Genomic DNA, 23,689 nt, shown 5'->3' on the forward strand with positions numbered 1-23,689 from the left:
TGCAAGGCAAAAATTTGAAGAATTAAACAATTGTTCGTTAAGTGTAGAGAAATATCTGCAAAAGCATGTGAGGATACGCGATTATCGCATATAACGTACGCACTTATGTGCAAAACGCGCGAGCAATGACTTCTGAATCTCTAGTCCGTAAGACTTATGAAGAAAGAAAAAATTAATAAAAATTACATAAAAAGTATAAAAAAACGTTCTCGTCGTTGTTCTTATTTCTTTATTGAGCACCTCTCGTAGACATTTCTCGTACTCTAGTAGTATACGTTGCAAGTCGTAAAAGTGCCGCAAGCACGCATGTAGTAGTAATACAAAGAAGACGCTCTCCGTGTTCTTAGATGACGAAGTATTTCTGAAAAGTATCGTCGAGTATTAATATGTGCTGCTTGTTTTTAGGCGATAAAAAGAGTATTTTTGGCAAACTCACCGAGGGGTTGGTTTTCTGGAAGCATTGAACGATGTTCAGGGCGGAGTCGCAGGGGTCCTTTCCGGCTAAAATCGCAAGCAAGATATTTTAACGACGATGAAAATAAAAAATTGATCACTTTTTACAGTACGTACTTGTAGAGCGACAAGCCGCGATCATCTCATCGGCGTGTTCCTTGAAAGATTCGGGGATCCTCGGGACCAACTTGTCCCAGTCGAGGTGACCGTCCTTGTCAAGCTGAGGAGTCGAAGAATAAGGTGAGCCTTCAAATATAATAAATTCTGTAGTATGTTTTAAATACTTACGAGATCAAAGTGGTTGAATATGCAGGAGAAGTAGCATCCGAGCAGTTCGCTGGGGTGGAAATATCCCTCGACTGTTCTGTCGACGTGCTCTGTTCAAGGAACAAATCCACTTAGAAAATCATCGTCCAGTTAATATTTCAAATCACTAAATATTTACCAATATCGACTCCAGTCTCTCGGTGACACTTGTCGCGAACTCCGACCACCATGTGTCGGATTTCGTGAGGGATTTCCTGCAAACATTGCAAATCATCGTCAAAAATTTAATTTTACACCACATCAGCCTACTCACATTGCCGTTAACTTTGATGACGCCGAGAACCACGACCAAAAAGCACAGAGTCAAGTTCTTCATCATCTTGACGCGGATCAGAATTGCACACTTGGAAACTGACGCACGAATGCATCGGCCATCGCGGGTGGCAGTGTTATATAGACAAACGTGGGATTAACCACCGGGTATGCAAATAACCATTAGCCCCTGGATCGCAAACATGCAATCGCGCAACGACTGACCCGAGCAATTATAGCTGATTCATTCTGTAATTTCGCAATATTATCCAGCTTTCCTACCTCATTATATCACGCGCTTATACTCGGCTTTTAAAAAGTAGAGAAACGTACACCCTCTTAATTGCCAAGTATTTTTTCATTTTTTATACGCGCAAAGCGCGCGTCAGTATATATATCGTGCGACGAGCGCGAAAAGCTTTAAAATGAAAATTTTAATTACTGCAAAAATACACGCGCCGTCGAGAAAAAAAAAGTATACGAGCTACTTCAATCAAATACGAGCTTGCAAAATTAAAGCGTGAAAAATTCATAATAATGATATCCAGGTCACGAAACAGATACATATACGAGAGCCATGCAGAGGCTACATTCGTCCTATACACGAGCCGTGACAATTGCTTTCGGTCGGGATTGTCATAGTCGAAAATTGCGCGGACTCTAATGCAAACGTGTCGTGACTAAACAAACGTACGCGTATGTATAGGTATATGTATAGCGGACGCAGTCGAGCGGTCGCGCGTACCTAGCGTGCAGTTACACATGTCGTAATTTCCAAGCGCGACGCGCAGATGTGTCAATTTCAATTAGCTCTCCGTCATATAGAGCCCTGATCAAAGGTAAACGCTGATATACATAGGGATGTCTCGTATTTGTTGCAATTGAACATTAAATTTATACACGTCACTATCGTCATGGATGTGATTGTTCTTTATTCATTCTCGTATGTCTCAAACGCAAGCTCACATGTGACGGCACTACAGGTGTGTACATTTACGATGCGTATAATTGGTATTACGTGGTATAATATATGGAGTTCGAAATATTTACAGCACATTTTCTTCACTCGCGATGTAAAACTCAGCTCATGTATTCTATGAACAAATAATGAGGCTACGTTTATAGGTACGTGTATATATATACGTGTTTTTGTTTCTAAATTCTGTGTATAACGATGTACACGCTCGTTGTAGCAAAAGCTCCTGTTCGTGTAGATATTGTGTTCTTTTATTGTTACGTTATAAATACGATTATTCTCGGTATGGCATATCGATTGCACAATTACTACGAATTGCAGCGATTCAGTCCATGATATATAACTCGTCGATCCACTACTTGATGCGGGTGTGGAATCGAAATTGACATTATTTTTTAATCTGAGCACACTTGAGAGAGAGATTATCGTCTAAACGGCGTCCTTAATTCGTATTCTGGCGGTTCGGTCGGTTCAGAAGAGGTAGTAAGTCTGCACAAACACAATCGAATCGAATGAATGAGAAAACATAATCCATCGCACAGGCTGAGGCTGATATATCAAAAAAAGGTCGTATACTCACTCTGGGTGATCTTTCGGCGTAGCATTTGTTGAACGTGTAGGCGTACTCGCAGGTATCGCCAGTCGCTGGAAAAGACCAAATTTCTCGTTTTAAACGCCGAACGACTCTTAAAACAATTATTTCCTGTGCAACAGTTGCGACTAATCTATACGCCTATGTATAAATAAACAACTGGCTCTGCACAGGTCGGCTCGACGGATCGAACATAATCAATGCAGTGGACCATAAACAAAAGTAGAAACACGTAGAAAAACGAAAGGCAATATTGAAAATAATCGATCGATCGAACCGAAAACGAAATAAAATCATAAAAAAAAGCACACAGATACCGTAATATTTACCCAGGGCCTTGCACTCGTTAATAGCCTTTTCGACCTCGACTCTATAAGCCGGTATTCTCTGGAAGAACGTCAGCATGCCGTTGAGACTCAGCTCGCGCTTCTCGTCGATCAGTCCGAATTGCTCCCAGAGACAGTACATGTAACACTTTTCAAACGCTTTATACATTTTTGCGGACTCGTCTATGCGCAAAATCGATACACACACACGCGCACTAACCACATCCGTCGCAGCCCTTCCCCGCGCGAATAGTGGGATAAAAACGCGAGTCGACATTTTAATTGGATTTTTTTTTTCTTCGCGAATATAACGACTTTCGATGAAAATCCGCTTAAATTTAACTTAACCATCGACGACGACGACGACGACGACGAGAGGAGAGAACATTTACGAGAAGAGCTCCTCGTTTCACGTCTCGTCGAGTTTTGCCGCATTACGCGCTTAGAAATTCAATATAACCGACGCCGGAGCCTCGGGTCCATATAGATATTATATACATATAGCCGTGTATCTCGTTGCTGCACCGAAAAAGTAATGACCATCGCCGCGCTCCTATCGTATACGGCCACTAATAACCAGCCAGTGCAGTGGGCTGTCGTCGGGCTGAAAAACGAGCTTGCGCGATCGTTTATCGCGAATGTCAAAAATAAAAACTCCGGTTTTTACTCCGTAAGAGCATCGATGTAGTGTGTATATCGTCGATGACACACAAAAGAAACAAAAAAAAAAAAAAAAAAAGAGGCTATATTATGTATAGTGTGCGCAGAGGTAGGAAAAAAAAAAAACGAGTGTTTACCTTGAGCTCCATGGTATCGGGCCACTGGCCGTTTCTCACCGACTCGATGTCGGCTGCAATGAAACAAAAAAAAAAACAACAACAACAACAAGCTTAATATAACGTACTCGCGGCTGCTGTTTGCTTCGGTCGTGCGTGTACTATATGGCGCAAAAGAAAGGGAAATTCGCAGCTCGGAATTCCGTGCTATGTACAGTTTTTTCCGAGGGGCGACGGAATAAGAGATAAAAAAAAAAATAATAATAATAATAATAAGGGGAGTTTGTTCCCTCGCGACAGTGCAGTGCTGTACTGCGGAGCCATTAATTCAAATAAAACAGCGCAGCGTTTCGCATTATAGCCGAAGATTCTCTCTCTCTCTCGGCGAGAACTGCATATACAGTTCTGGAGCTGCAGAGTCGCGCAAAACTTTGCAGACAACAAAGTTCCGCCGTTGTGTATAATTAATCGGCTATTACTACTGAACTATGCACGCCCGGAACAAACAGCTGAGCCTCGTGTGTATAAGGTATAGACGTGATTGAAAATTATCACGTAATAGCTATAGCTGTATTGATATGTGTGTGAAAACAATTGAAAAAAAAAAAAAAAAAAAATTGCATGTTGACATAATATACCAGTGGCCACGCCCGTTTGCATTTGGCAGGCGTTCACGACGCTGGCGGCCGTGGCAATCATCTTGTCGGATACGAAGCTGGGCCGCGTCTGTAAACAGAGGAAACACACGCGAACGGGGCGTTGAGGGGTGGGAGATCGATCGATATGTTACAGTGGCAGTATGTATACAGCAAGAGCCTCCAACTCTCCATCTCTCCGTGTCCGCGGCTCATTATATAGACTGTAAAACAATTTTTTGTAAAATTACTATTATCAGCATAGTAAATGAATCAGACCTATGCTCGGCACAGTTAAATCACTAGACTAGTAACAATTTTACAACTGTAGTATAGTAAAATCGCAAACAGTCTAGTAATTTTGCGACGACTCTATTTTCTCTTCTTTAGATGTCACCAGCGCGCGGTAGTAAGATTAATATCGTAAAGGCGAAATCGCAATTAAAAAAAAAAATAGCAAATTTACCACATTTACAAAATTTTTATACCATAAAAATAAACAATCAAGTAACTAATTAATTTATTCGGAGAATGATATAATAATAATAATAATACGCAGGGATAATTTATTTGAACATTTATTTGTATTATTCTTGCAGTAATAAAAACAATATTGTTCTTAACAGAATCTTTACATTAATATTTAAATATATACCAGTTGTAAAATTGCTAGGTAAATATATCAATTTACTAGATTTTGTATTTTTACAATTTTGAGAGTACTGAAATTGTCTTACTCAAGATCAAAAAGTGGTTGTAATTTTACAACCACGTTGTATTTTTATAAAGCATTTTTTACAGTGTAGGGAGGATCGAGGGATCGATGCGCCGATGTATATATATATATATATACAGGCGGGACTCGGCGAGCGCCCTCTCGGCGCGGGACGATACGAAAAAGACGTGCGAAACCGGCGATACGTAGGAGGCGTTATTTTCCTATATACATCTATGTAAACAACGCGGAGGTGCGCAGAAGAGCACAGATACGGAGAGATCGAGCTGACGCCGTGATTAGATGGAATCGCAAGAAATATATACGTACCCCAGCGAGGCAGTGCGGCAGGAATATCCCGAGCGCGAGCAGTAGTAGCGATTGGCCGGACATCCTGGACAATACAGCGTTGTATAGAACGTTACAATAGTGAGCGAGGTAGGAGTGCGCTGCTGCTATACTGACGCTGTTTCCGCGGCCGGGAAGGGTGCGCGACTGATCGCGCGCCGCGCGCGAGAGAGAGAGTTAAGCGAGAGATAGGGCGCCGCCGCCCCTCCCTTCGTATAACCTCTCTACCGCCGGAGCAGCTGTATATATATAGATATATTCACAGGCGAAACGGACGACTGTGCTGCCGCTATACTGCTGCTGCTGCTGCTGCTGCTGTGTCTGTAAGAGGGGAGAGAGAGAGAGAGAGTCTGCGATGCGCTGAGAGAGATCTCGTATCCTTATATCTGTATTGGATTCTCCCTTGGGGGATGAGAGAGCTGCTCTCGAGAGTTTTGATAATTGATTTTTGCGGATGAACGGATCGGGGATCGAGTTAGGCCGAGGAGAGAGAGAGAGAGAGAGAGAGAGAGCTTAAAAGAATTTTACTAGATGATGCAATTTTTTGTTCTACACGCTGCAGAGAGATTAAATAAAGTTTGGAAAAGCCGATTCTTCAACTTTTACCCGCGTTTTTTTATTAAAAAAAAAAAAAAAAAAACTCGTTTCGCGATCTATATTCGCATCGGTATAAATACGACATTTATCTATCCTCATGCGTATATACACAGAGAGACTCTGTAATAATATAATGTTAGATATTTCGAAGCGAAAAACGCGACGCGATGAGAAGGCGCATATTCGGAATTTGTAATAATACATGCGGGGAAGAAAAAGCACAGGAGAAAAAAGTGGATTAAGTCACTATACAAATCTCCTCGCTTATATATATACATATACATAAGTATACATTCGCGCGGCAGTACATAAGTACATATATATATATATATATATATATATACACCACTGCGAGCACGGCTAATTCAATCCCTTTCCTAATTTCGTCTCTCGCAGCTCTCTCGCTTGAGTGACAATTAGGCGAAAGTCGAACACTATACCTATATCTATAGGTGTATATAGGCACGTGGCTGGAAAGCCGTTACCCAGATACCACCGGCACTGCTGCTGTTCTATATATATATATATTTTTTTTTTTCTTTCTTCTTTTTCTCCTTTTATGCGAGCGAGGGTATGTCGTTGGGCCTACAAAAATAAAGTCGTTTTAAAATAAATACAGACGAGGGCCCGAAAAATTGGTCAGTAGATCAAAGCAGCTCGTATGTATAATTCGCAATTGTCTTTCAGAGAGCTGACGCGCGCACGTGTTGTACATTTCACTGATCGCCGGATGAAGTAGTTTATATTCCCCTCTATACATCTCGCTGCTCCATTACACCTTCTCTCTCTCTCTCTCTCTCTCTCTCTCTTCTCCGTGTTATATCCTAGTATATATATACGCACGTGCGAGATTCTATTTTCGTTTGATTTTCGGTTATTTTCGTTTCCCGCTCGAAAGCTCGATTATCAACTGTGCAATAATACCCTATGATTTACACGTGCGCGGTTATACTGCAGTTATATATACATCAGCCGCGCTATGTAATAATTGGATATAGTCGTGCGCGCGCTTTTGCTAAGTATAGCTATATATATATATATATATATATATATATATATATATTCCATCCCTTCCAATTACGCACTCCGCTCGGATCTTCGAACGAGAGTACCCATATATACATCGCCGCCTAAAGCGATATAACTCGACGTTTTCCGGTTGAAAAGTTTAATTTTCTACACTTATATACATAAGTATGACATATATAGTCGAAAGCTCGCTTTTACTTTTCGACCTCGTTTGTGCAAAAAAAAACCAGCGAACTCCTCCTCATAGTATATAAACTCTCTCCGATGGAATTTAAGCCTCGTTAAGCAGCTCTTTGCGCATAAATTTATCGCGAATCCTCGCCGGCTGGCTAATTTTTCATCTCGCCGCCGCCTCCGGGAAATGAGGGAATCGTTTTTCAATTTCCGAACTACTTGCGCTTCGCTCGACGAATCTTTAACTCTCGCACACACACACACACACACAGTCAGTCGTGCGAAGCTGCACAAAGACTTTAAAAGGAGATGGAGAGACGAAGAAAGGCCGATGCGAAGCGATTTTCTGGGTCAATAAAATTCCGGCTGTATATATATATATATATAGTATATATATATAGTATATATAAGGTGTGTGCGCAGCGCAGCGTTAAAAATTCTCTCGTTCTATCGCGGCTGCCGTCGCCGTCTGTTATGTGTGTGTGTGTGTGTGTGTGTTTCGGCCGAGGCTGCACTTTCTGAGAATTTCATTTTCATAAATGATGGGCGAGTGTGTGTTATTCCACTGTACCGGCGCGCGGACGTGTGCTGCGGTATAAAAGCGGGACTGTTTTCGCTTCTCGGAATAATACGCTGATTGATCGCTCGGAAAAATGTTATATATGTATAGACGAGGGACGAGATTGAAAGAGAAAAGGATGTGTGGCGAGGGAATTGATTCGGTTGAGATAATGTTTGCGCGCTGGTTCTGTTTCGAAGGATTTTGAAAACGCGTATAACGATTTGGAATTTTTTACGGAAATTCAATGAGCTTTTAAGGGGGGGGGGGGTATATTGAAGGATAATCCGTTTTTAACGAACGAGTGTCTATGGAACTCTAGTCCCTGCAGACATTAAGTTATGGCTTTTTTACTTCGGCCCTTTTTTCGTAACGTCATATTTTTTTCTAGATATATAACAAAATTCTGTGTTATACTCGGTGCGTTGTTTGAAATAAAAAAAAAAAAACAAGCAAACTTTGACGTAAAATGAATTTCAAAGAAATCCTGCGTTTAGAAAACAGCTTCAGGTACATGCGCTTGAAAACGACGTTGGTATGCGGCCCGCGCACTTTTCTGCTATACTGCAGTAGAGAGAAAAAGCATTTTATGATATACGAAATCTTTTCTCGTATTCCAAAGGCGTAGCGCGTGTGTGTGTGTGTGTGTCTTGCCGTACTCGGCGTTATCTACTCTCTCCCTCGTATATATGTGTACACATATATACCGTTCGCTTATGCGGCACGTTATTTCCTGCTTTTTTTCTTCTAATGTATGCGTTTCGGAAAATTCAAATTTGTACGCAATTCTTTAATTAACATTATGTAGCTAGTATTGAAATTGTATATTAATTATACAATACTCAAGGGAGAAAAAATCATGTATCACCTTTTTACAATTAAAAAAATATTCCCAACACATTACCGACATCATATTTATAGCTATTACAGGTGCAACAATCGGTGTCGCAGTATCCAACCTTGACTGACTGAAAACGCATATACGTCACGCAAGCCCGGCTTGGCCGACGACCAGTAGACGTCGCAGTGCAGGTTACATCCGCGCATCAGTGTAGGATAGGTGTTATGTTTATCTCGCTCGAAGATAAGCCGACAATAGCGATTAATTAAACAAATATTCGTATAACCTCTCGAATGTTCCGCTCTACGATTTTTTGATAATCGCTGCTTTTGCATACACACCGATGCAGCGAGTTTACGCGTTTATAAAGAGGTTGCAGTGAGATATGTGATCACTGCGCGCAAAAGGCTATAATTATTCTCGACTGGATGCTATTGTCGCGTTTTATTTTTTGGAGTATAATTAAGTTTCGCAGTTTACAGCTGCTCTTTTACGTTTAATTCGGTACAGAAGAGAAATTCTGCTGCGATTATGGATAAGGTTAGAGATGTTCTTTCAAATGTATATGCATAGTGGTTATTTCACGTCATTGTCAATAATAAATGATGCGATTATTGCAGTCCGTGAAGAAGAGGCAAGTGCCTCCGGTAGTTGAAAAACTACTGTCCATGGATGTCTACGTGACAGATCAGTTTGTCAAGGCTATGGAAAGATTTTTAGCTTTCCGACAGCTGAGAACTCATTACAAATTGCTGGAGGTAAGCGAATTTCATAAAACTTCTCGACGGTTGCAAAAGATTGGTATTGCAAGAATTTCCATTTGTTTGCAGTATTCCTGCCATGGACTGCTATGGATCCCTTGTTGGATAGGCTTTATCTGGGTTTTAAACAGTAGAAGCTTGTACCAAATGCAAGTTAATTTGTTCATAGGTAGGTATTCGATTAGCACAAACGCGAATATTTTGAATATTAAATTATCGACCAATGACTCATCATCTCAATATGAATTCTAGGTCTGATTTTGGATGTGATATTAATCGCATTAATAAAAGCCATCACCAGGAGGCGCAGGCCAGCTAAGAACGAGTCATTAGAAATAGGGCCTGACAAATTCTCATTTCCTTCCGGTCATGCGTCCAGAGCATTCTACATCGCCAGCTTCTTTATTTACAACTGGCCTGTGCACTTTATATTTGTGCCGCCTCTAATGTGTTGGTCCATTTGCGTCTGTTTGTCAAGGATCATGATGAGAAGACATCATCTGCTCGATGTTGCTGTTGGGGCTGTCTTGGGTATTGCAGAGGCCTACTTTATTGGACTGATTTATTTAGAAGACGAAACTTGCAGAGATTTAATATGGTATATAACGGATGAGAAGCTGGATGGTGGTGAATACCATGTGTGAAGACAACCGACTGGTTTTACATTTTTTCGTACATTTTACTGTTAAATTATTACTCATTTTAGCGAAAGATAATAAAATGTATTTTTTAATATATTATGCACTCTATGCACTTCTCAGATCTCATTTCAAAAACTAACCTTGGTAGCGGCTGAGAATTACGAGTCGGGCCATCAGTAAAATTATTGCAAAATTCAGAAGAAACATAGCTCACAAAAGATACCTCGCTAAATTCAAAGTTGCGGACAAAAACCCTGGTGGTGTCTACTAAAGGCACGTACCCAATCGGGCTACACAAAGCACGCTGCATCAGCTGTTCCGGAAGTCTAACCGCACTCGCAACATGGCGACGCCGACAAGCCAATCGTCGCGACACATAATTGGCATTTGCTCCACAGTCGTGTAGCAGACTCCCCTGCAGGGCAGATTTCGTCGAAATTAGGCTAGGCAACAAAGTTCGGCAGGGTTTGACGTAGATTATTTTTATTGAAAAATCGTCAGCGCTGGTCGCAAGCCGGAGCCAAAATGCCGCCGAAGAAGGCTTCTTCTGCCGCGCCGAGCAAAAAGACGGAGCAAAAAAAGAAGGAGAAGGTGATCGAGGTAAGTTCGCGAAAGATCGCATGTTGCTCTTTCACCACACGTTGCTCCTCTGCTATGTATGTACCTATATAGTTAGCTCTGGAACGAAATTTGCTACGTGTTTATCTCGCCGATTCTTTGTTATTTTTCACTTTGGCAATATTTACCGAGTTGTGTGCGTCGTTTCAGGATAAAACCTTTGGTATCAAAAATAAGAAGGGAGCCAAGCAGCAAAAGTTTATTCAACAAGTCGAGAAACAAGTCAAATCTGGAGGTCTCCATCCGAAGAAGGCAGAGGATCCGAAGAAGCTTGAGAAAGAGAAGAAGCTGAAGGAGCAGCAGGAGTTGGCTTTACTTTTCAAACCTGTCCAGACGCAGAAAATCGAAAAAGGTTATTGTAGTTTTGATGTACACTGAAGAAATTTATTTCGAGCAGTGTTAATTTGGAATTTCTTTTGCTTTTAGGAACCGATCCAAAATCCGTTGTTTGTGCTTTCTTCAAGCAGGGACAATGTACAAAGGGAGACAAGTGCAAGTTCTCGCACGATTTGACTGTAGAAAGGAAGGCAGAGAAGAGGTCACTCTACTGCGATATGGAGAAGGATGCGGACAAGGAGGCTGATAATATGGATGACTGGGATGAGGAGAAGCTCAAGCAGGTCGTGGAGAAGAAGCATGGAAGTGGTGGAAATAGACCTACTACTGATATTGTACGTGGTACCTTTAAACCTTTTGTATTTGACATGAAACTCGTGTGCACTGATTGAACTTTTTTTATTTCAGATCTGCAAGCACTTCTTGGAGGCAGTAGAAAAGTCCAAGTATGGTTGGTTCTGGGAATGTCCATCTGGTCAGAAGTGTATTTACCGCCATGCGTTGCCTCCTGGTTTTGTACTGAAGAAAGATCTTAAGAAGGAGGAAAAGAAAGATGAGATTTCGTTGGAAGATCTCATTGAGAGAGAAAGAGCCAATCTAGGACCGAATCAAGTAAATATGTTCACCTATTTACAGATGGTATCTGCATGAACCATAATTAATACAAAAAATTTTTTTTTAGACCAAGATAACATTGGAGACCTTCTTGGCTTGGAAGAAGAGGAAACTAAAGGAGAAACAACAAAAGGCCATCAAGGATGAAGAAAAGAAACGAAATGACCTCAAGGCTGGACGCCAAGTCGGTATTTCTGGACGAGAAATGTTCTACTTCAATCCTGATCTTGCAACTGGAGATGGTAAAAACTTACCATATTCATATATGAAATTATGAGACTTGAGAGAGCACAAGATTTTAACATTTTATTTCGTTTGAAGGTGCTGACGATGGCGATGAAGCTATCGCCAATTACGATCGCGAAGAAGGCGAAGAAGAGGATGCACAGTACCGAGAATTAGACTTAAATGAACTTGTGCTAGAAGCTAGTCAAGTTGATACCACTGGAATTTGTACCGTCGCGAAAGATCGATCGAAAGATCTGGCTCAACCTTCCCAGTCAAATGACGCTAGTAATAGTGAAAGTCCTGTATCGTGTAAGTACTTAAAAAATATGAAAAAAAAAATATATATATATATATATATATATATATATATATATATATATATATGTTAATGATTATTTGCCAACAACTACTAATCAAATTTTCTCCACAACAGCTGCAGACCAAGCAACAGCTTTAACTATCAATGAGAACCTCTTCATGGAAGAAGACCTGGAAGGCATTGAAGAAGAATTAGGGGACCTGGATTTGGAGGAGTGATCCAGGCCTCCCCAATTTCTGTTCTCCTCTCTGTCCTTAACTGGTCAATTTCAAGCAACTGTTGATCTTTCATCACATTTTGAAAAACTCAAGACTCTTGCGTTATTTTTCTGTTTAGAGTGTGCAATTTTTATACATGGTACTTTGCACTCATACCTACCACTCAACAGCTACTTCAAGATACTTCTTGTGCAAATAAACGCTTCAAACTAGAAATAAATACTGATTTTCAGTGATCTATTTTTTACATTGGTTCTGAGATTCTTGACTGCATATTATTCTACATTATTATCCAATTATTAATATTTATATAATTAAAATTTTTTTAAGTAATATTTAATGTCACTTTTGTTAGGATGTTATTTTATTCTAAAAATAAATTTTGATATCAACAAATAACTCGAATTATAAGTAAAATCTTAAATAAAAAAATCCATAATAGTTTTAAAAAATCATTATATTGTAAAATATTGCAATTAAATAGTCGTCCACTTCCTTTACTTTATAAAAAGTTTGAATTATTATCTTATAAATTGTAATTATGTACAATTCAACAAATTTATGGTTTGTATGGCTTAACGAGATTTTCAGAAAATTCTTTGACTTGCGTAACGCCTCGCACCTCTCTGTCCAATAAGGGTAATTTCGTTACATGAAAATCTTCATACAGATCCATTATCTGTTAAACAGGAATGAATATTCGTTACAAATGTAAATAAAAAAATATAAGTTTTTTATGTAAAATGTAAAATGCTCATAACATACCTGATCTAAATATTTTGCTTGAACTTTATGTCTAGCCTGACATAGCCTACAAGGAGCATCTCCCTCTTTTAAGAATAATAATTGATTGACAATAATATTGTGAGTATCAATGCCACACTTTGTTAATTCTTGTACTAATCGTTCAGTTTCGTACAGTGATAAGAACTCTGCTATGCAGACACAGACAAAAGTGGTTTGATCTGGATTTCTAAACTGTTCATTTACTTGATGTATGACAGCAAGCATTTCTTCTACTTTGTTTGAAAATGAGTCTACATTGAAGTCTGGAATTCCCAGTAATGAACTGAACTGTAAATTGAAATAAGTATTACATCATAATTGCATTACAGTGAATAAAAATTCAAGAATGGAAAGATCATTGAGATACCTGTGAAATGAATGGACTAATTTTCATCTTTAATTTCATTAATTTTCCCAGACCCTTTTCAACTACTTGTGGGAAGGACAGGAGCCTTAAAGTATGACCTGTTGGAGCAGTATCAAACACAACCACTGAAAAGTTCATACTTTTGACTAACCTGAAAGATGAGAAAGTTTAAAAATCTCAACTTGAAACATTTTATCAATGAAATTAAAAACTATAAAAGGTGGGTGATGCCTTACTTCATGACTTCGGCATAACTCATAGCCTCATCGATACCTGGAAACGCTCCTACAATTTCTTGCATAACACTTTTACTTAAACGCATAGTCTCGCCAACTCCTAAAACAGCAGATTGTTCTTTTGATCTCTATATGCAACATTTATATTAGTGCATTCAAACCTGTTTCATTTTCAAAATAATCATCTGGCAACTCTGTGATCCCAGCATTTGGATCAATCTCCATGGCAAACAGGTTCTCGAAACCCTTGACTTTAGTTGGCACTTTGCTAAATTTCTGATCGAATGCATCGGATATGTTGTGTGCTGGATCCGTAGAAATAATCAAAACATTGTCTCTGACCTTTGATAATTGTACAGCCAAGGAGCAGCTAGAATGAATGGCTTGGATGAAATAAACTGCTTCAGAATTTGATTAATACCATTTTTTGCTAAACTTACCTGCAGGTCGTTTTGCCAACACCGCCTTTTCCGCCGACAAATATCCACCTCAACGTGTGCATATCAACAACATTTCTCAGTGAAGGTTCTAGTGGCTCGAAATCGTCGGCATTACCGCTGTTTACGCTTATGTTCATTGCACTCATCGTTCTAAGCTTTTTTACAAACCAGGCAGAATCAAACTAGCTTTAAAGTAAAGAAAAATCTCTGAATAATTACAAGCTTTTACAGCACGTAACCTCAAAATGCCAACTTTATTGTCGATTTTCAGGTTGTCGTGCTATAAAATATCGTATGAGACTGTTGTGGGAGGTGTTTTTCTACCTTGCTCGAGGTTTTCGCACGAGCAAAGCAAGTGCGAAAACCTCGAGCGAGGTAAAAAACCATCTCCCACAACAGTGTCATAATATACTGATGTGTACAATCATACGTCACGTCGTATAATGTTAGATTTTAAAGCGAAGTAAGTATCGAATCACTGTTTCGTCGTGTAAACCACGAAAAAAGTGCTATATATAGACAGCAGACAAAAGTCAGCTGTGCGAAATTGTGACGATCCGCGTGTCTTATCGCGTGTTCGCGAGCAAGTAGAATTGTCGGTCGCTGATATAGTCATAAAGTCACTAGCGCAAATGGTCATTTTGAAAACTAAATCATCCTTTATTTCATCCTTTATAGTTTAGCGAATGACAAGTTTATAATTTATCTTAATCTTATCTTGAAAATTATCGGATAATTTAGATTTTACAATAAAATTAAACTTTTATCTTTCGATATTTTTATATGACTAGTTCACTATTCACATAGCCGCTTCTTCTTAAAACTGTGATACCTGCTTGAGTTTAAGAATTAAAAAGTCATGACTTTTTTTTTAACTTCATTTATTCATTATTGTAACAAAAATATAATCTTTGCACATTATAAAGATATAAGCTCGAATAAACTCTTTCCGCGTCTGTCGTCGGAATCGCATCTGTACATATTACTAAAAATCGTACGATTATACAATCCTACACTTTCTTCGTTGTACTTGTTATTATCAATGTTAATTTGTAGTTTGATTTTTATGAGATATTACGTAGTATGGCCGGTTACTCTTGGTGTAACGAATTGACGCTTATGTGATAATTTTCAGGCGGTGTCCGCTGGTAGCATTTGCTGCTGAGGTACAAAGTTTACGACTTCGTGGTAGACTAGTTCTGTAAACAAAATTATACCAAATTCAATTCATGCCTGATTTTCATTCATCACATTTATTTTAGTGAATTATAGCTACAATACCTTTCCACTTTTCGACCGGTAATTCCATATCTTCGAAGCTTTGATCGTAGGGCAAGGAGACGGGCTCGTCTGTAGGGTCGGCGTATTGAGCGAGATATGGGTGGGCCAGAGCTTGTTCAGCCGTTATCCTTTTCTCGGCGTCCAACTCCAGCATCAATTCCAATAATTCAATGGCTAAGATATTATCAAAATGTCATTATGTATGCACATAATTACGAATTTTTTCATTGCTTTGTAGTGAGCCTTACCCAACGGATTAGCTCCTCGGAAAACTTCTTTGAAGTTCTTCTTCTTCAAAGGCGGTAAGCTCTGTATGTAATTTCTCGCCTAAAACAGAAAACGAATTTTTATTTAAAGTATTAAAAAAAAAAAAAAGGTTTTGAAATATTATGTACTACTTTATCTGAAAATCGATAATTACAATGATTTCAAACTTTCAATCATCATAAATCATGATTTCTATTTTCTAACACTTAACCAATACTTATTTCAGTTTTACGATTTTTCAGGCGATTAGGTTTGCATTATTATGTAGCTACAACTGCAGCACTTTTAGCATGATAGTAGCCACGTTTAATGTAATTAGAACTGCGGTAAAATACAAATAGCAAATCTAATCTTTTAAATTAAAAAAAAAAGAAGATATTGGATATTGCAATCACAGTTTTACCTGGCAATACTTCCTGTAGTAATAACAAAATTTATAGGTATTTCTATGACAAAACCAATTCTTAATTATTCATACAAACAAAATTGTTAGAAATAATAAAATTCGAAATTACAGCTGATTACGGCAAACAAAAAGCCTGGCAATGCACACGTTACTGCTTCTTTAATGAAAGTCACGTTCGGAATTGTTTATCTCAAAAATGCTACACGCATAATGTTGATTCGTGAAAGATTAAGTTTATCTTGGAGTTTTCAAAAGAATAATAAAATTTTTTAAAAATTCAGTTTTGAAAATTTTCGAAATGTTTTTTTTTTTACCTCTTGACTAGTAATTTTGCTCAAAGTTTCCTCTGTGGGTGTACCACAAAGCACGAGAACTCGAGTTAGGTGATCGATGTCTGCCCGACGATTTGTTAAGGTTTAACGTTACCATAAACAGTTTGAAACTGTAGCAATAAGAGCAATTTCAGTCTTTGGGGGTATAGTTCAAGACGTTGTATCACGTTCACAGACTATGCGATTCTCGTATACGAATCGAGTTGATGACAAATGAAACGGACGTGTGCATGTATCACCTTACGTATGAGTAGCGTTGAATACTTATTTTTTGAGACGATTAAACGTGCAAAATATTAGTTAATATTTTATACAGGTAGCCATTTTTGACATACTGTTTTAAAGAGTAAACATAACATAGTCAGGTCATGCAACAGGTTTCTAACTTGCTTTGCTAGAGATGAAACCTTTACTTTGGAGTGTTATTTATAAAAACACAAAATAACAATATTATATACATGAATATACAAATAAATTACGAGGTGAACGCAAAGTAGGTAATTATATTCTACCGTGGCCTAGATAATTGATTGTCTTTTTGATCAGATAAATATACGTAACCACTCGTCAATATTAGTAAGCATATTTTTTTTTATCTTTGTATTGTAGAAAAATCACAAATTTTAAATACAATCTGCTTTATACCTCTTGACTAGTTATTCTGCTCACTGTTTCCTCTGTGGGTGTACCACAAAGCACGAGAACTCGAGTTAATTGATCGATTTCTACCCGATTATTTGTTAAGGTTTATTTATAAAGCTATATGATTCATCGCAATAATAAATTTATTAAAAATTTAGCATTTAAAAACATGTTGTATTTCTACAAGTTAACAAAATTACTGTTCAACAATATTCTAAACGATTATACTACCAATAATTAAGCCTTTACTTACGCGCTACATCTAATATTCGTCATAAAAAAAAAGCGTATCTTCAACCCGGCCACACCAATAATAACTTTATTTTACAGAATATAAAATTAAAAAAGATCTGAGTGCATATATAGAATATGTGACATGCATAGGCACTATCGCTGGATAGAAGTGTTTATTTTTCAAATAATCATTCAACTTTGTTCTATCGATTTACATGCATGTCATTGCGAAAAATCGGTATGGTTTCTACAAACGATCAAGAGTAGAATAAATTCCATCCTATATGGTGCACCAACACCGTGATGCAAATACTTTTTATGAAAACAAATTTAAACTGGGGTATCCATTATAACGGTAAAGCAAGTGTAGACATCATCGCCGAAAATATCATGCGACTTTTTTTATCACAAAAAAGAATGTGCATATTCTTTGACAACAAACTAAGATAAATCGAATTCTATGAACTCAAAGAAATATAACAACATAGAAAGCATATCCTTTCTACGTGTTTTTTATCTAATTTTAGCAGCGAAAAGTATGGTAGTTAAAAGCAACAAGCAATCAATCAACATGAAAGGTACAAAAATATGGATTTTAACCCAAATCCTTATTGTGTATCTTGTTTACATTATTATAATTTACTTTCTATTCTAAAGAGTGAAGAATTTATAGTAAAGAAGACCATCAAGTACCCAATTTTTGCCACAAATTTATAATATGTTTCGATTAAATACAAATTAATAACACGCGCATATTTGAAATTTAGTACTTTATTGTGTTAAATCGAAACAATTATACTAGTTGGATTGTAAAAACACACAAACTTACCGACTCGGACGATATTTTCTGCATAAACTCGTCTCGTGGAGTGCCCAATACTTCCATAATAAGGTTTAATTGGTGAATATCTGTTTTTGCTTTTTGCTAAGGTGTTTTTTTTTACAAACAATTCTGAGAACTAAAATTAACGTTTACTTTTTTTTATTTTAGCTGCTATTAAATACTGCACACTGTAGTAAATAATTAAAATCAACGTAAATGCATGAGAAATTCGACATTTGCAATGGGATATTAATTGTTTAAAATTAACAAATTCATTAAAATTACAAGTATACTGAGGTTAAACATAATTTTTAGACATCTGCTTTACTGTGACAAAACTTGGTGGTTTTAGTTGAAGTGCAAATTTAATTAATAAAAGTATTATTTAATAATTTATGTTTGCAAATTGCAGAATGCTTATAAAATAATTGTAAATTTTGTTTGCAGTAGCACTATGCAGTTGTATTATTACTTTCATTAAAGCTAAAATAATTGCAGCATTCATATGGCAAGTCATCCTTAGCAAGAAGCGATTCAAATTAGCAATATAGTTAGTTACTATTAAGCTGTATTGTTAAGCTGTTGCATACATTAAAAAAATCAAACTGCAGAGAATATGTAGCATGCAAGCAATTTCAAGCAATAATAATTCAAATGTTAACTACAATACTAATTCTCTGTTATAAAGGATACGATCTGTTCCTGGGAATAATGTTCTTCCCGTCAACAACTCGGCCATAATGCATCCAACAGACCAAATGTCAACTGTATGGTTGTATCATAAGCAATAATTATTTTTTTAATTATTGGATCCATACGAAATACTGAAAGATAATATTATTATTATAAAATGGATGTCAAACCTGTTTGATTATAGTGCATCCAGTTGAGCATGATTTCTGGTGCCCTATACCATCTTGTTGCTACGTAACCAGTCATTTCATTTTCTGTAGGTCTAGCCAAACCAAAGTCTAAAATTTTCAATTCACAATCTTCATTTACTGCTATGTTTGAAGGTTTTAGATCCTGAAAAAAATATTTAATATTGAGTAATTATTTTACACTTGAAATATTTAAATTCTATGCATTCTAGAGTACCCTATGAATGATTCCAGCTGAATGAATGTATTTTAAACCTCTGAGTATTTGATAAACAAGGAATTGGACATGGTCATCGGAAAGTTTCTGAGTTCTAACAATGTTATTTAAGTCAGCACCCATAAGATGTGTTACCAGGTATCTAGATTTGAAATTGTATAATCGATTAATATACATCATATTGAAATTTAAATTGTCAAGTTGTTTATAATCAAAACTTACACATGTTGAAAATCTTCAAGAGACGTGCTTGGATGAAATACGTCCAACAAACCTATCACCTATAAACAAATAATAATATTTTTAAAATAGACCTATTTATAACAAAAGTCTTGTTGGTATAAAATAACTTACATTTTCATGGTTCATATGTTTAAGCATTCTGAGCTCTCTGTAAGTACGTTTTGCGTGGACAGCGGACTGAAATGGTCTTGCCAATTTTTTTATGGCTACCTTGCAACCACTAGTTGTGTCTAAAGCAGAGCTATAAAGACAGAGTAATAATAGCCTTTTGAATTTTCCATAATATCAGTTTAAAAATAAATTCAGAAAAATGCTAAGATTCTTTAAAAATTCCACACTGAATTTCAGCCTGCTATTAAAAGTAAAAGGGATGTCGCAATGTTTCACTGTCAAATGCTAAATATAAAACAATAGATTCTAAGAAGACTGTGTTTATCCTTCAGAGTATACACGTGTATTTTTGTCAGAAGAACAAATTCTCACTTTAGAATGTTGTGTACAAATTAAGCTAATAAAATAATCAAATAAGCAAACGGTTCTTCATTTACTCACCAAACTTGGCCATAAGCACCTGATCCAACAGGAGTCAGCATCTGATACCTCTCTGGAACTTCCCATTCTGTCTTGTTTATTTCAAGTTTGTGGAACTGAGGCATGTTTAACACACTAAATTTAACTTTCCAAATCACAAGTTTGCAATGTCTTCCACTTGATATTCAAATGTTCAAGTCTCTATCTCTTTCCACTGTATTATATTGCACCAAGCAGAAACTACACTTTTTTCAACCAACCAAACAATGCTAAATATCTAAAATAGCAACAGTAGAATATAAGATACAGAGGCAGATATATGTATATATAAAGAATCTACACATGCACTCATCTTTAAAATTCAATCCAACGACTTACACTTTCCTCTAATATAACCGACGATCTCTCGCTCGTGAATCTCGAGCTACAGTAATTCAAGGGTAACCGGATTATTAAATTAAAACAGAGCCGAGCCTTGTCGTCTCTTCTCTGCCGTCGTTGTAAACATCGCGCGATGCACTGCACTAATGATGGGCCCGAGAGAGAATTTGTCAATTGATCTAACTACCTGTGCGACGTAAATGCGAGGAGATAGCGCGAGTAAGTAGGTGTGCTCTCCGCCTCGAGTCTCTCTTATTCTCACTCGGTCACCTCCACATATCTATATTCTATACCGAGTCCGCGATCACCTCAGTGCTTTTCTCAGTTCTCACGTCCCACACACATATGAGAGGGAGTGATATATTATATATATATAGAGAGAGAAAGGAATACACTTAAACATGAGGAATCTTCTACAATAGTAAATTTGTAATAATACGCTCGCACTCGGAGTTTCTAACCTCTCACGCGAATGAATATTTATCAAGGTCAACGGTCTGTATAGCTCGATAGTTTAACACTACATTGCGCTTGATTGATAATCTTCTAAGAACGTTGAGTTTAGCAGTAGTGAAGTAGATTATTTTCGAATTTTCAGCCAAAAATGAAACTGACATTGTTGAGAATTGTAGAAACTACCACGGGTGCATGGCGATAGAGATGTTACATGACTGGTCATTTTACGAAGATTGGTGGGACGGTCATTCACGTGTGATAAGCTCTGTAGGTAACTTATAAACATGCACAGCTGATGTTGATCCCTTTTTCCACCCCCCATCTGCCGATCTGCGGAGAAAAATAGCGTCAGTCTTGCTCGAGACGCCTTGAGATCAGTGCCGAAAATTTTGCTTCACGTAACTATTTCGACACTTCATTTCTCTCGATCCAAAACTCGCGCGCGCATCAACCACGTATCAAATTACCAACTTGGCAACTTCCAATCTGGCCGAGGCTGGAACGTTGCGCGTTAAAAACTTTATGCAACTCTAAGCAAATGTACTCTACAGAACTTACAGTTTTCTAAACTTTTGAAGCATAACAGTGTAAACAGACTCTAGATTGCGGATCATAGTGCGTTGTTTGGTCAGAGTGATCTGACAATCTTAGATTCTTAGCAGCGCACGATACGTGCAATGTACTATATACTTATACGTCGACGATAGGTCCTTTGTTTATGTTCAGTTTCATTGCAAATGCTGGTGAATGATCTTCGCAAATTTTTCTCAGGACTGTGAGGTAACTTTATACGGCTTCGGAAAATGCAAATCAGCAATGTTTTTTTGATAACGCAATGAAAAACTGTTTTTCATAATTAAATTTGACTACGTCATATATTATACGTACGGAGTTACGGAGTACTTTTTCTCTGAATGTGCATAATTATAACCCTCAGGTATTGTCTTTGTGTTTTAGAAATCGTGACGGTGCAAGCTGTGGGGTGTAAAAATATATAAACTAACAGTACAGTATTCATAACCATGAATCAAAGTTGGCAGAGCAATAACCTGAAAGTGGAGCTCCTTGTGGGAGTGAGGACGAATCCTCTTGAAAAATTAAATATCCTCAAAATGAAAAATGTGGATTTAACTGACAGATCGGAATCACTGAGATCCGAAGTAGCTGAACAGACTAATATACCGAAGGATGCATTTGGTAAGTGTTACGTTGCTCTGATATATTTGATTACCTAAACTTATCTATTTATTTATTTACTTATTTATTATTTTCAATTTTTGTCTTGCAGATCTCATTTATGGAGGTGCTATTATAGAAGATGAAACACCTTTGGAAGCTTATGGTATAAAGAATGGGTCGCTGATTCATTTTTTGAAGAAAAAAGAGGTGGAAAAAACAGCAGCTTCAACAGCTTCTGCAAGTGACTCTGAACCAAACATAAAAATGTTAATTTCAGTATTTCAATCATTCATTGGTATACCATTGCTTCAACTGGCAATGCGGGTAAGTTTACTTGAAGTAAATAGGAGCATGCGCTACTCATTAATAGAATAACATAACCAGTGTTGATTATTTTTGCAGCATATGACTAAGAGGCCTGAAGTCATAGAGAATATTATTTCATCCTCTCCTGGACTAAGCGAAGATGCCGTTGCAATAGCAATCTTGCATGACCCTGATCTGATAGTTCACTTCAACAATGCTGAAACCATCAGAAAGTATGGTATTCTTAATAAATTTGAAATTTTTCCTTCGAAAATCCAGATATAACATTCATCATCAAAATTTTAGGATTGCCAAGCTGCACCCATCTCTCCTGGAGGCAGCACAGCACATCGCTTCAGCAGTCCACGACGAAGCTCACAACTTAGCAGCTTCAGCAAACTTACACAACAACACAGCCAACGCAGCGACCACAGGCCATTCCTACAGTTTAGAAAACTTGAGCGACGACGAAGAAATGGCCGGAGATTCTTCCCAATCCTCGGATTCACCTCAACCGTCCAACAGTGCGAATCAATCCCGAATTCAGTCCAACAGACTGAGCGTGGCTGACTTTTTTGCAGCGATCACGAGAGCGCAAAGATCAAACTCGAACAACGGAGGAACTGGCAGTGCAAGTACGGCTAGTTCGTCCTCTGTTTCTCGGTCGAACTCCAACAGTGGTGGAGTCATCACCGTCGACTTTTTCAACGAGGCGATGCAACGAGCAATTGCCACAACTCCATCCTTGAACAATGACTCCTCGAACTCGCAGTCACAACCGCCCTCGGCCTCGTTCACGCCGCCCAACTCATCGAGTGGCAGCAGCAATGACATGCAGAGACAGATATCGATCATGCACGAGATGGGCCTGTTGAACGACGCGATAAACCTTCAGGCTCTGCAAATCACCAACGGGGATGTTCAGGCTGCGATTGAATTAGTGCTAAATGGTTTTGGAGACAATTGAGACTAGATAAGCTACATACATACTGTTCTTTTATTACCGTATTTCTATTTTAAATTAAATTAATTATTAAGAATGTACACACCTCGAACATTATTTACTATCTACTTTGATTTACGTTTTAATTTTTTGTATGCTTCTTCCAAACTACCTAAAGACACACCGTTATAGTATTACAGTATACCAGGAAATGTTCATAGTCGTATAACTTGAAAATTTATTGAAACTCGTACTGTACAAGCTCAGATTATCTTCATAAATACTTGCACGTGTCCTCGACTGTTTTTCTCGGCGATTAAAGTCGGAAATTTATCGAAGCAAACAAATTACATTTCAAATTATACGTTCAATTATTAATTTTTTTTTCTCTCAACGACGCAA

General features: G+C 37.7%; 6 protein-coding genes across 21 annotated transcripts; 3 read left to right on the forward strand and 3 right to left on the reverse strand.

Annotated features, from left to right (window-relative positions):
• Positions 1-211: 211 nt before the first annotated feature.
• On the reverse strand, positions 212-5,720 carry LOC100123257 (pheromone-binding protein-related protein 6). 3 transcript variants are annotated; one of them, XM_001606823.6, is made up of 11 exons: positions 5,383-5,600; positions 4,341-4,428; positions 3,724-3,776; positions 2,918-3,074; positions 2,589-2,653; positions 1,034-2,497; positions 899-974; positions 742-830; positions 571-673; positions 437-501; positions 212-361 (listed from the first exon to the last, which is right to left on the reverse strand). In XM_001606823.6, the coding sequence occupies exons 6-11, from the start codon at positions 1,097-1,099 to the stop codon at positions 344-346; spliced, it is 417 nt and encodes a 138-aa protein (XP_001606873.1). In that variant the 5' UTR covers positions 1,100-2,497; positions 2,589-2,653; positions 2,918-3,074; positions 3,724-3,776; positions 4,341-4,428; positions 5,383-5,600; the 3' UTR covers positions 212-343. The 3 variants fall into 3 exon arrangements, 2 of the variants coding, with proteins under 2 accessions (XP_001606873.1, XP_001606881.1); XR_004344476.1 differs by having other exon boundaries at positions 216-361; positions 5,383-5,720; XM_001606831.6 differs by lacking the exons at positions 212-361; positions 437-501; positions 571-673; positions 742-830; positions 899-974 and having other exon boundaries at positions 1,940-2,497; positions 2,930-3,074; positions 5,383-5,627.
• A 2,981-nt stretch (positions 5,721-8,701) lies between these two features.
• LOC100114482 (phospholipid phosphatase 6) lies at positions 8,702-10,110 on the forward strand. 2 transcript variants are annotated; one of them, XM_016982476.3, is made up of 4 exons: positions 8,702-9,140; positions 9,221-9,358; positions 9,431-9,530; positions 9,614-10,110. In XM_016982476.3, exons 1-4 carry the CDS (start codon positions 9,132-9,134, stop codon positions 10,003-10,005), a joined length of 639 nt encoding a protein of 212 aa, XP_016837965.1. In that variant the 5' UTR covers positions 8,702-9,131; the 3' UTR covers positions 10,006-10,110. The 2 variants fall into 2 exon arrangements, with proteins under 2 accessions (XP_016837965.1, XP_031789592.1); XM_031933732.1 differs by lacking the exon at positions 8,702-9,140 and having other exon boundaries at positions 9,203-9,358.
• A 40-nt stretch (positions 10,111-10,150) lies between these two features.
• On the forward strand, positions 10,151-12,788 carry LOC100114401 (zinc finger CCCH domain-containing protein 15 homolog). The gene is made up of 7 exons (XM_001607706.6): positions 10,151-10,602; positions 10,771-10,972; positions 11,047-11,291; positions 11,365-11,568; positions 11,639-11,813; positions 11,893-12,108; positions 12,233-12,788. Exons 1-7 carry the CDS (start codon positions 10,528-10,530, stop codon positions 12,334-12,336), a joined length of 1,221 nt encoding a protein of 406 aa, XP_001607756.1. The 5' UTR covers positions 10,151-10,527; the 3' UTR covers positions 12,337-12,788.
• On the reverse strand, positions 12,776-14,755 carry LOC100123275 (ATPase ASNA1 homolog). Of its 10 annotated transcripts, none has more exons than XM_001606841.6 (7): positions 14,596-14,755; positions 14,166-14,351; positions 13,887-14,095; positions 13,726-13,825; positions 13,490-13,640; positions 13,102-13,410; positions 12,776-13,015 (listed from the first exon to the last, which is right to left on the reverse strand). In XM_001606841.6, the coding sequence occupies exons 2-7, from the start codon at positions 14,309-14,311 to the stop codon at positions 12,896-12,898; spliced, it is 1,035 nt and encodes a 344-aa protein (XP_001606891.1). In that variant the 5' UTR covers positions 14,312-14,351; positions 14,596-14,755; the 3' UTR covers positions 12,776-12,895. The 10 variants fall into 10 exon arrangements, with proteins under 10 accessions (XP_001606891.1, XP_031789588.1, XP_032451931.1 ...); XM_031933728.2 differs by having other exon boundaries at positions 13,726-13,843; XM_032596040.1 differs by having other exon boundaries at positions 14,588-14,747.
• Positions 14,756-15,029: 274 nt separating this feature from the next.
• On the reverse strand, positions 15,030-21,054 carry P38mapk (p38 map kinase). Of its 3 annotated transcripts, none has more exons than XM_031933471.2 (11): positions 20,401-21,054; positions 20,044-20,299; positions 19,603-19,732; positions 19,471-19,529; positions 19,249-19,390; positions 19,014-19,176; positions 18,844-18,915; positions 16,434-16,513; positions 15,695-15,773; positions 15,447-15,620; positions 15,030-15,364 (listed from the first exon to the last, which is right to left on the reverse strand). In XM_031933471.2, the coding sequence occupies exons 2-11, from the start codon at positions 20,145-20,147 to the stop codon at positions 15,297-15,299; spliced, it is 1,071 nt and encodes a 356-aa protein (XP_031789331.1). In that variant the 5' UTR covers positions 20,148-20,299; positions 20,401-21,054; the 3' UTR covers positions 15,030-15,296. The 3 variants fall into 3 exon arrangements, with proteins under 3 accessions (XP_031789331.1, XP_031789330.1, NP_001136337.1); XM_031933470.2 differs by lacking the exon at positions 16,434-16,513 and adding an exon at positions 17,097-17,176; NM_001142865.1 differs by lacking the exon at positions 16,434-16,513 and adding an exon at positions 18,157-18,236 and having other exon boundaries at positions 20,401-20,652.
• Positions 21,055-21,214: 160 nt separating this feature from the next.
• On the forward strand, positions 21,215-23,421 carry LOC100123285 (ubiquitin-like protein 7). Of its 2 annotated transcripts, none has more exons than XM_001606854.6 (5): positions 21,215-21,639; positions 21,817-22,056; positions 22,148-22,362; positions 22,441-22,577; positions 22,651-23,421. In XM_001606854.6, the coding sequence occupies exons 2-5, from the start codon at positions 21,882-21,884 to the stop codon at positions 23,309-23,311; spliced, it is 1,188 nt and encodes a 395-aa protein (XP_001606904.1). In that variant the 5' UTR covers positions 21,215-21,639; positions 21,817-21,881; the 3' UTR covers positions 23,312-23,421. The 2 variants fall into 2 exon arrangements, with proteins under 2 accessions (XP_001606904.1, XP_008215428.1); XM_008217206.4 differs by having other exon boundaries at positions 21,551-21,743.
• The last annotated feature ends 268 nt before the right edge of the window (positions 23,422-23,689 follow it).

Source organism: Nasonia vitripennis, chromosome 1, assembly GCF_009193385.2.
Source record: "Nasonia vitripennis strain AsymCx chromosome 1, Nvit_psr_1.1, whole genome shotgun sequence".
NCBI classification, from domain to species: Eukaryota; Metazoa; Arthropoda; class Insecta; order Hymenoptera; family Pteromalidae; genus Nasonia; species Nasonia vitripennis.

What these genes read in the sequence shown, in the direction of transcription:
- LOC100123257 (XM_001606831.6), bottom strand. Translation starts at nt 5,445, where the DNA reads ATGTCCGGCCAATCGCTACTACTGCTCGCGCTCGGGATATTCCTGCCG. An exon ending in GCAAACGGGCGTGGCCACTG is followed by an intron (nt 3,777 to 4,340) that starts GTATATTATGTC and finishes GTTTCATTGCAG; the next exon opens with CCGACATCGAGTCGGTGAGA. An exon ending in TAACGAGTGCAAGGCCCTGG is followed by an intron (nt 2,654 to 2,929) that starts GTAAATATTACG and finishes GGTCTTTTCCAG; the next exon opens with CGACTGGCGATACCTGCGAG.
- LOC100114482 (XM_031933732.1), top strand. Translation starts at nt 9,203, where the DNA reads ATGATGCGATTATTGCAGTCCGTGAAGAAGAGGCAAGTGCCTCCGGTA. An exon ending in CTCATTACAAATTGCTGGAG is followed by an intron (nt 9,359 to 9,430) that starts GTAAGCGAATTT and finishes ATTTGTTTGCAG; the next exon opens with TATTCCTGCCATGGACTGCT. An exon ending in GCAAGTTAATTTGTTCATAG is followed by an intron (nt 9,531 to 9,613) that starts GTAGGTATTCGA and finishes TATGAATTCTAG; the next exon opens with GTCTGATTTTGGATGTGATA.
- LOC100114401 (XM_001607706.6), top strand. Translation starts at nt 10,528, where the DNA reads ATGCCGCCGAAGAAGGCTTCTTCTGCCGCGCCGAGCAAAAAGACGGAG. An exon ending in TGATCTTGCAACTGGAGATG is followed by an intron (nt 11,814 to 11,892) that starts GTAAAAACTTAC and finishes TTTCGTTTGAAG; the next exon opens with GTGCTGACGATGGCGATGAA. An exon ending in TAGTGAAAGTCCTGTATCGT is followed by an intron (nt 12,109 to 12,232) that starts GTAAGTACTTAA and finishes TCTCCACAACAG; the next exon opens with CTGCAGACCAAGCAACAGCT.
- LOC100123275 (XM_031933728.2), bottom strand. Translation starts at nt 14,311, where the DNA reads ATGAGTGCAATGAACATAAGCGTAAACAGCGGTAATGCCGACGATTTC. An exon ending in GTTGGCAAAACGACCTGCAG is followed by an intron (nt 14,096 to 14,165) that starts GTAAGTTTAGCA and finishes CATTCATTCTAG; the next exon opens with CTGCTCCTTGGCTGTACAAT. An exon ending in AGTTATGCCGAAGTCATGAA is followed by an intron (nt 13,641 to 13,725) that starts GTAAGGCATCAC and finishes CTCATCTTTCAG; the next exon opens with GTTAGTCAAAAGTATGAACT.
- P38mapk (XM_031933471.2), bottom strand. Translation starts at nt 20,147, where the DNA reads ATGCCTCAGTTCCACAAACTTGAAATAAACAAGACAGAATGGGAAGTT. An exon ending in GGTGCTTATGGCCAAGTTTG is followed by an intron (nt 19,733 to 20,043) that starts GTGAGTAAATGA and finishes CTGTCTTTATAG; the next exon opens with CTCTGCTTTAGACACAACTA. An exon ending in CCGAGGAGCTAATCCGTTGG is followed by an intron (nt 15,621 to 15,694) that starts GTAAGGCTCACT and finishes ATAATATCTTAG; the next exon opens with CCATTGAATTATTGGAATTG.
- LOC100123285 (XM_001606854.6), top strand. Translation starts at nt 21,882, where the DNA reads ATGAATCAAAGTTGGCAGAGCAATAACCTGAAAGTGGAGCTCCTTGTG. An exon ending in TATACCGAAGGATGCATTTG is followed by an intron (nt 22,057 to 22,147) that starts GTAAGTGTTACG and finishes TTTGTCTTGCAG; the next exon opens with ATCTCATTTATGGAGGTGCT. An exon ending in TGCTTCAACTGGCAATGCGG is followed by an intron (nt 22,363 to 22,440) that starts GTAAGTTTACTT and finishes TTATTTTTGCAG; the next exon opens with CATATGACTAAGAGGCCTGA.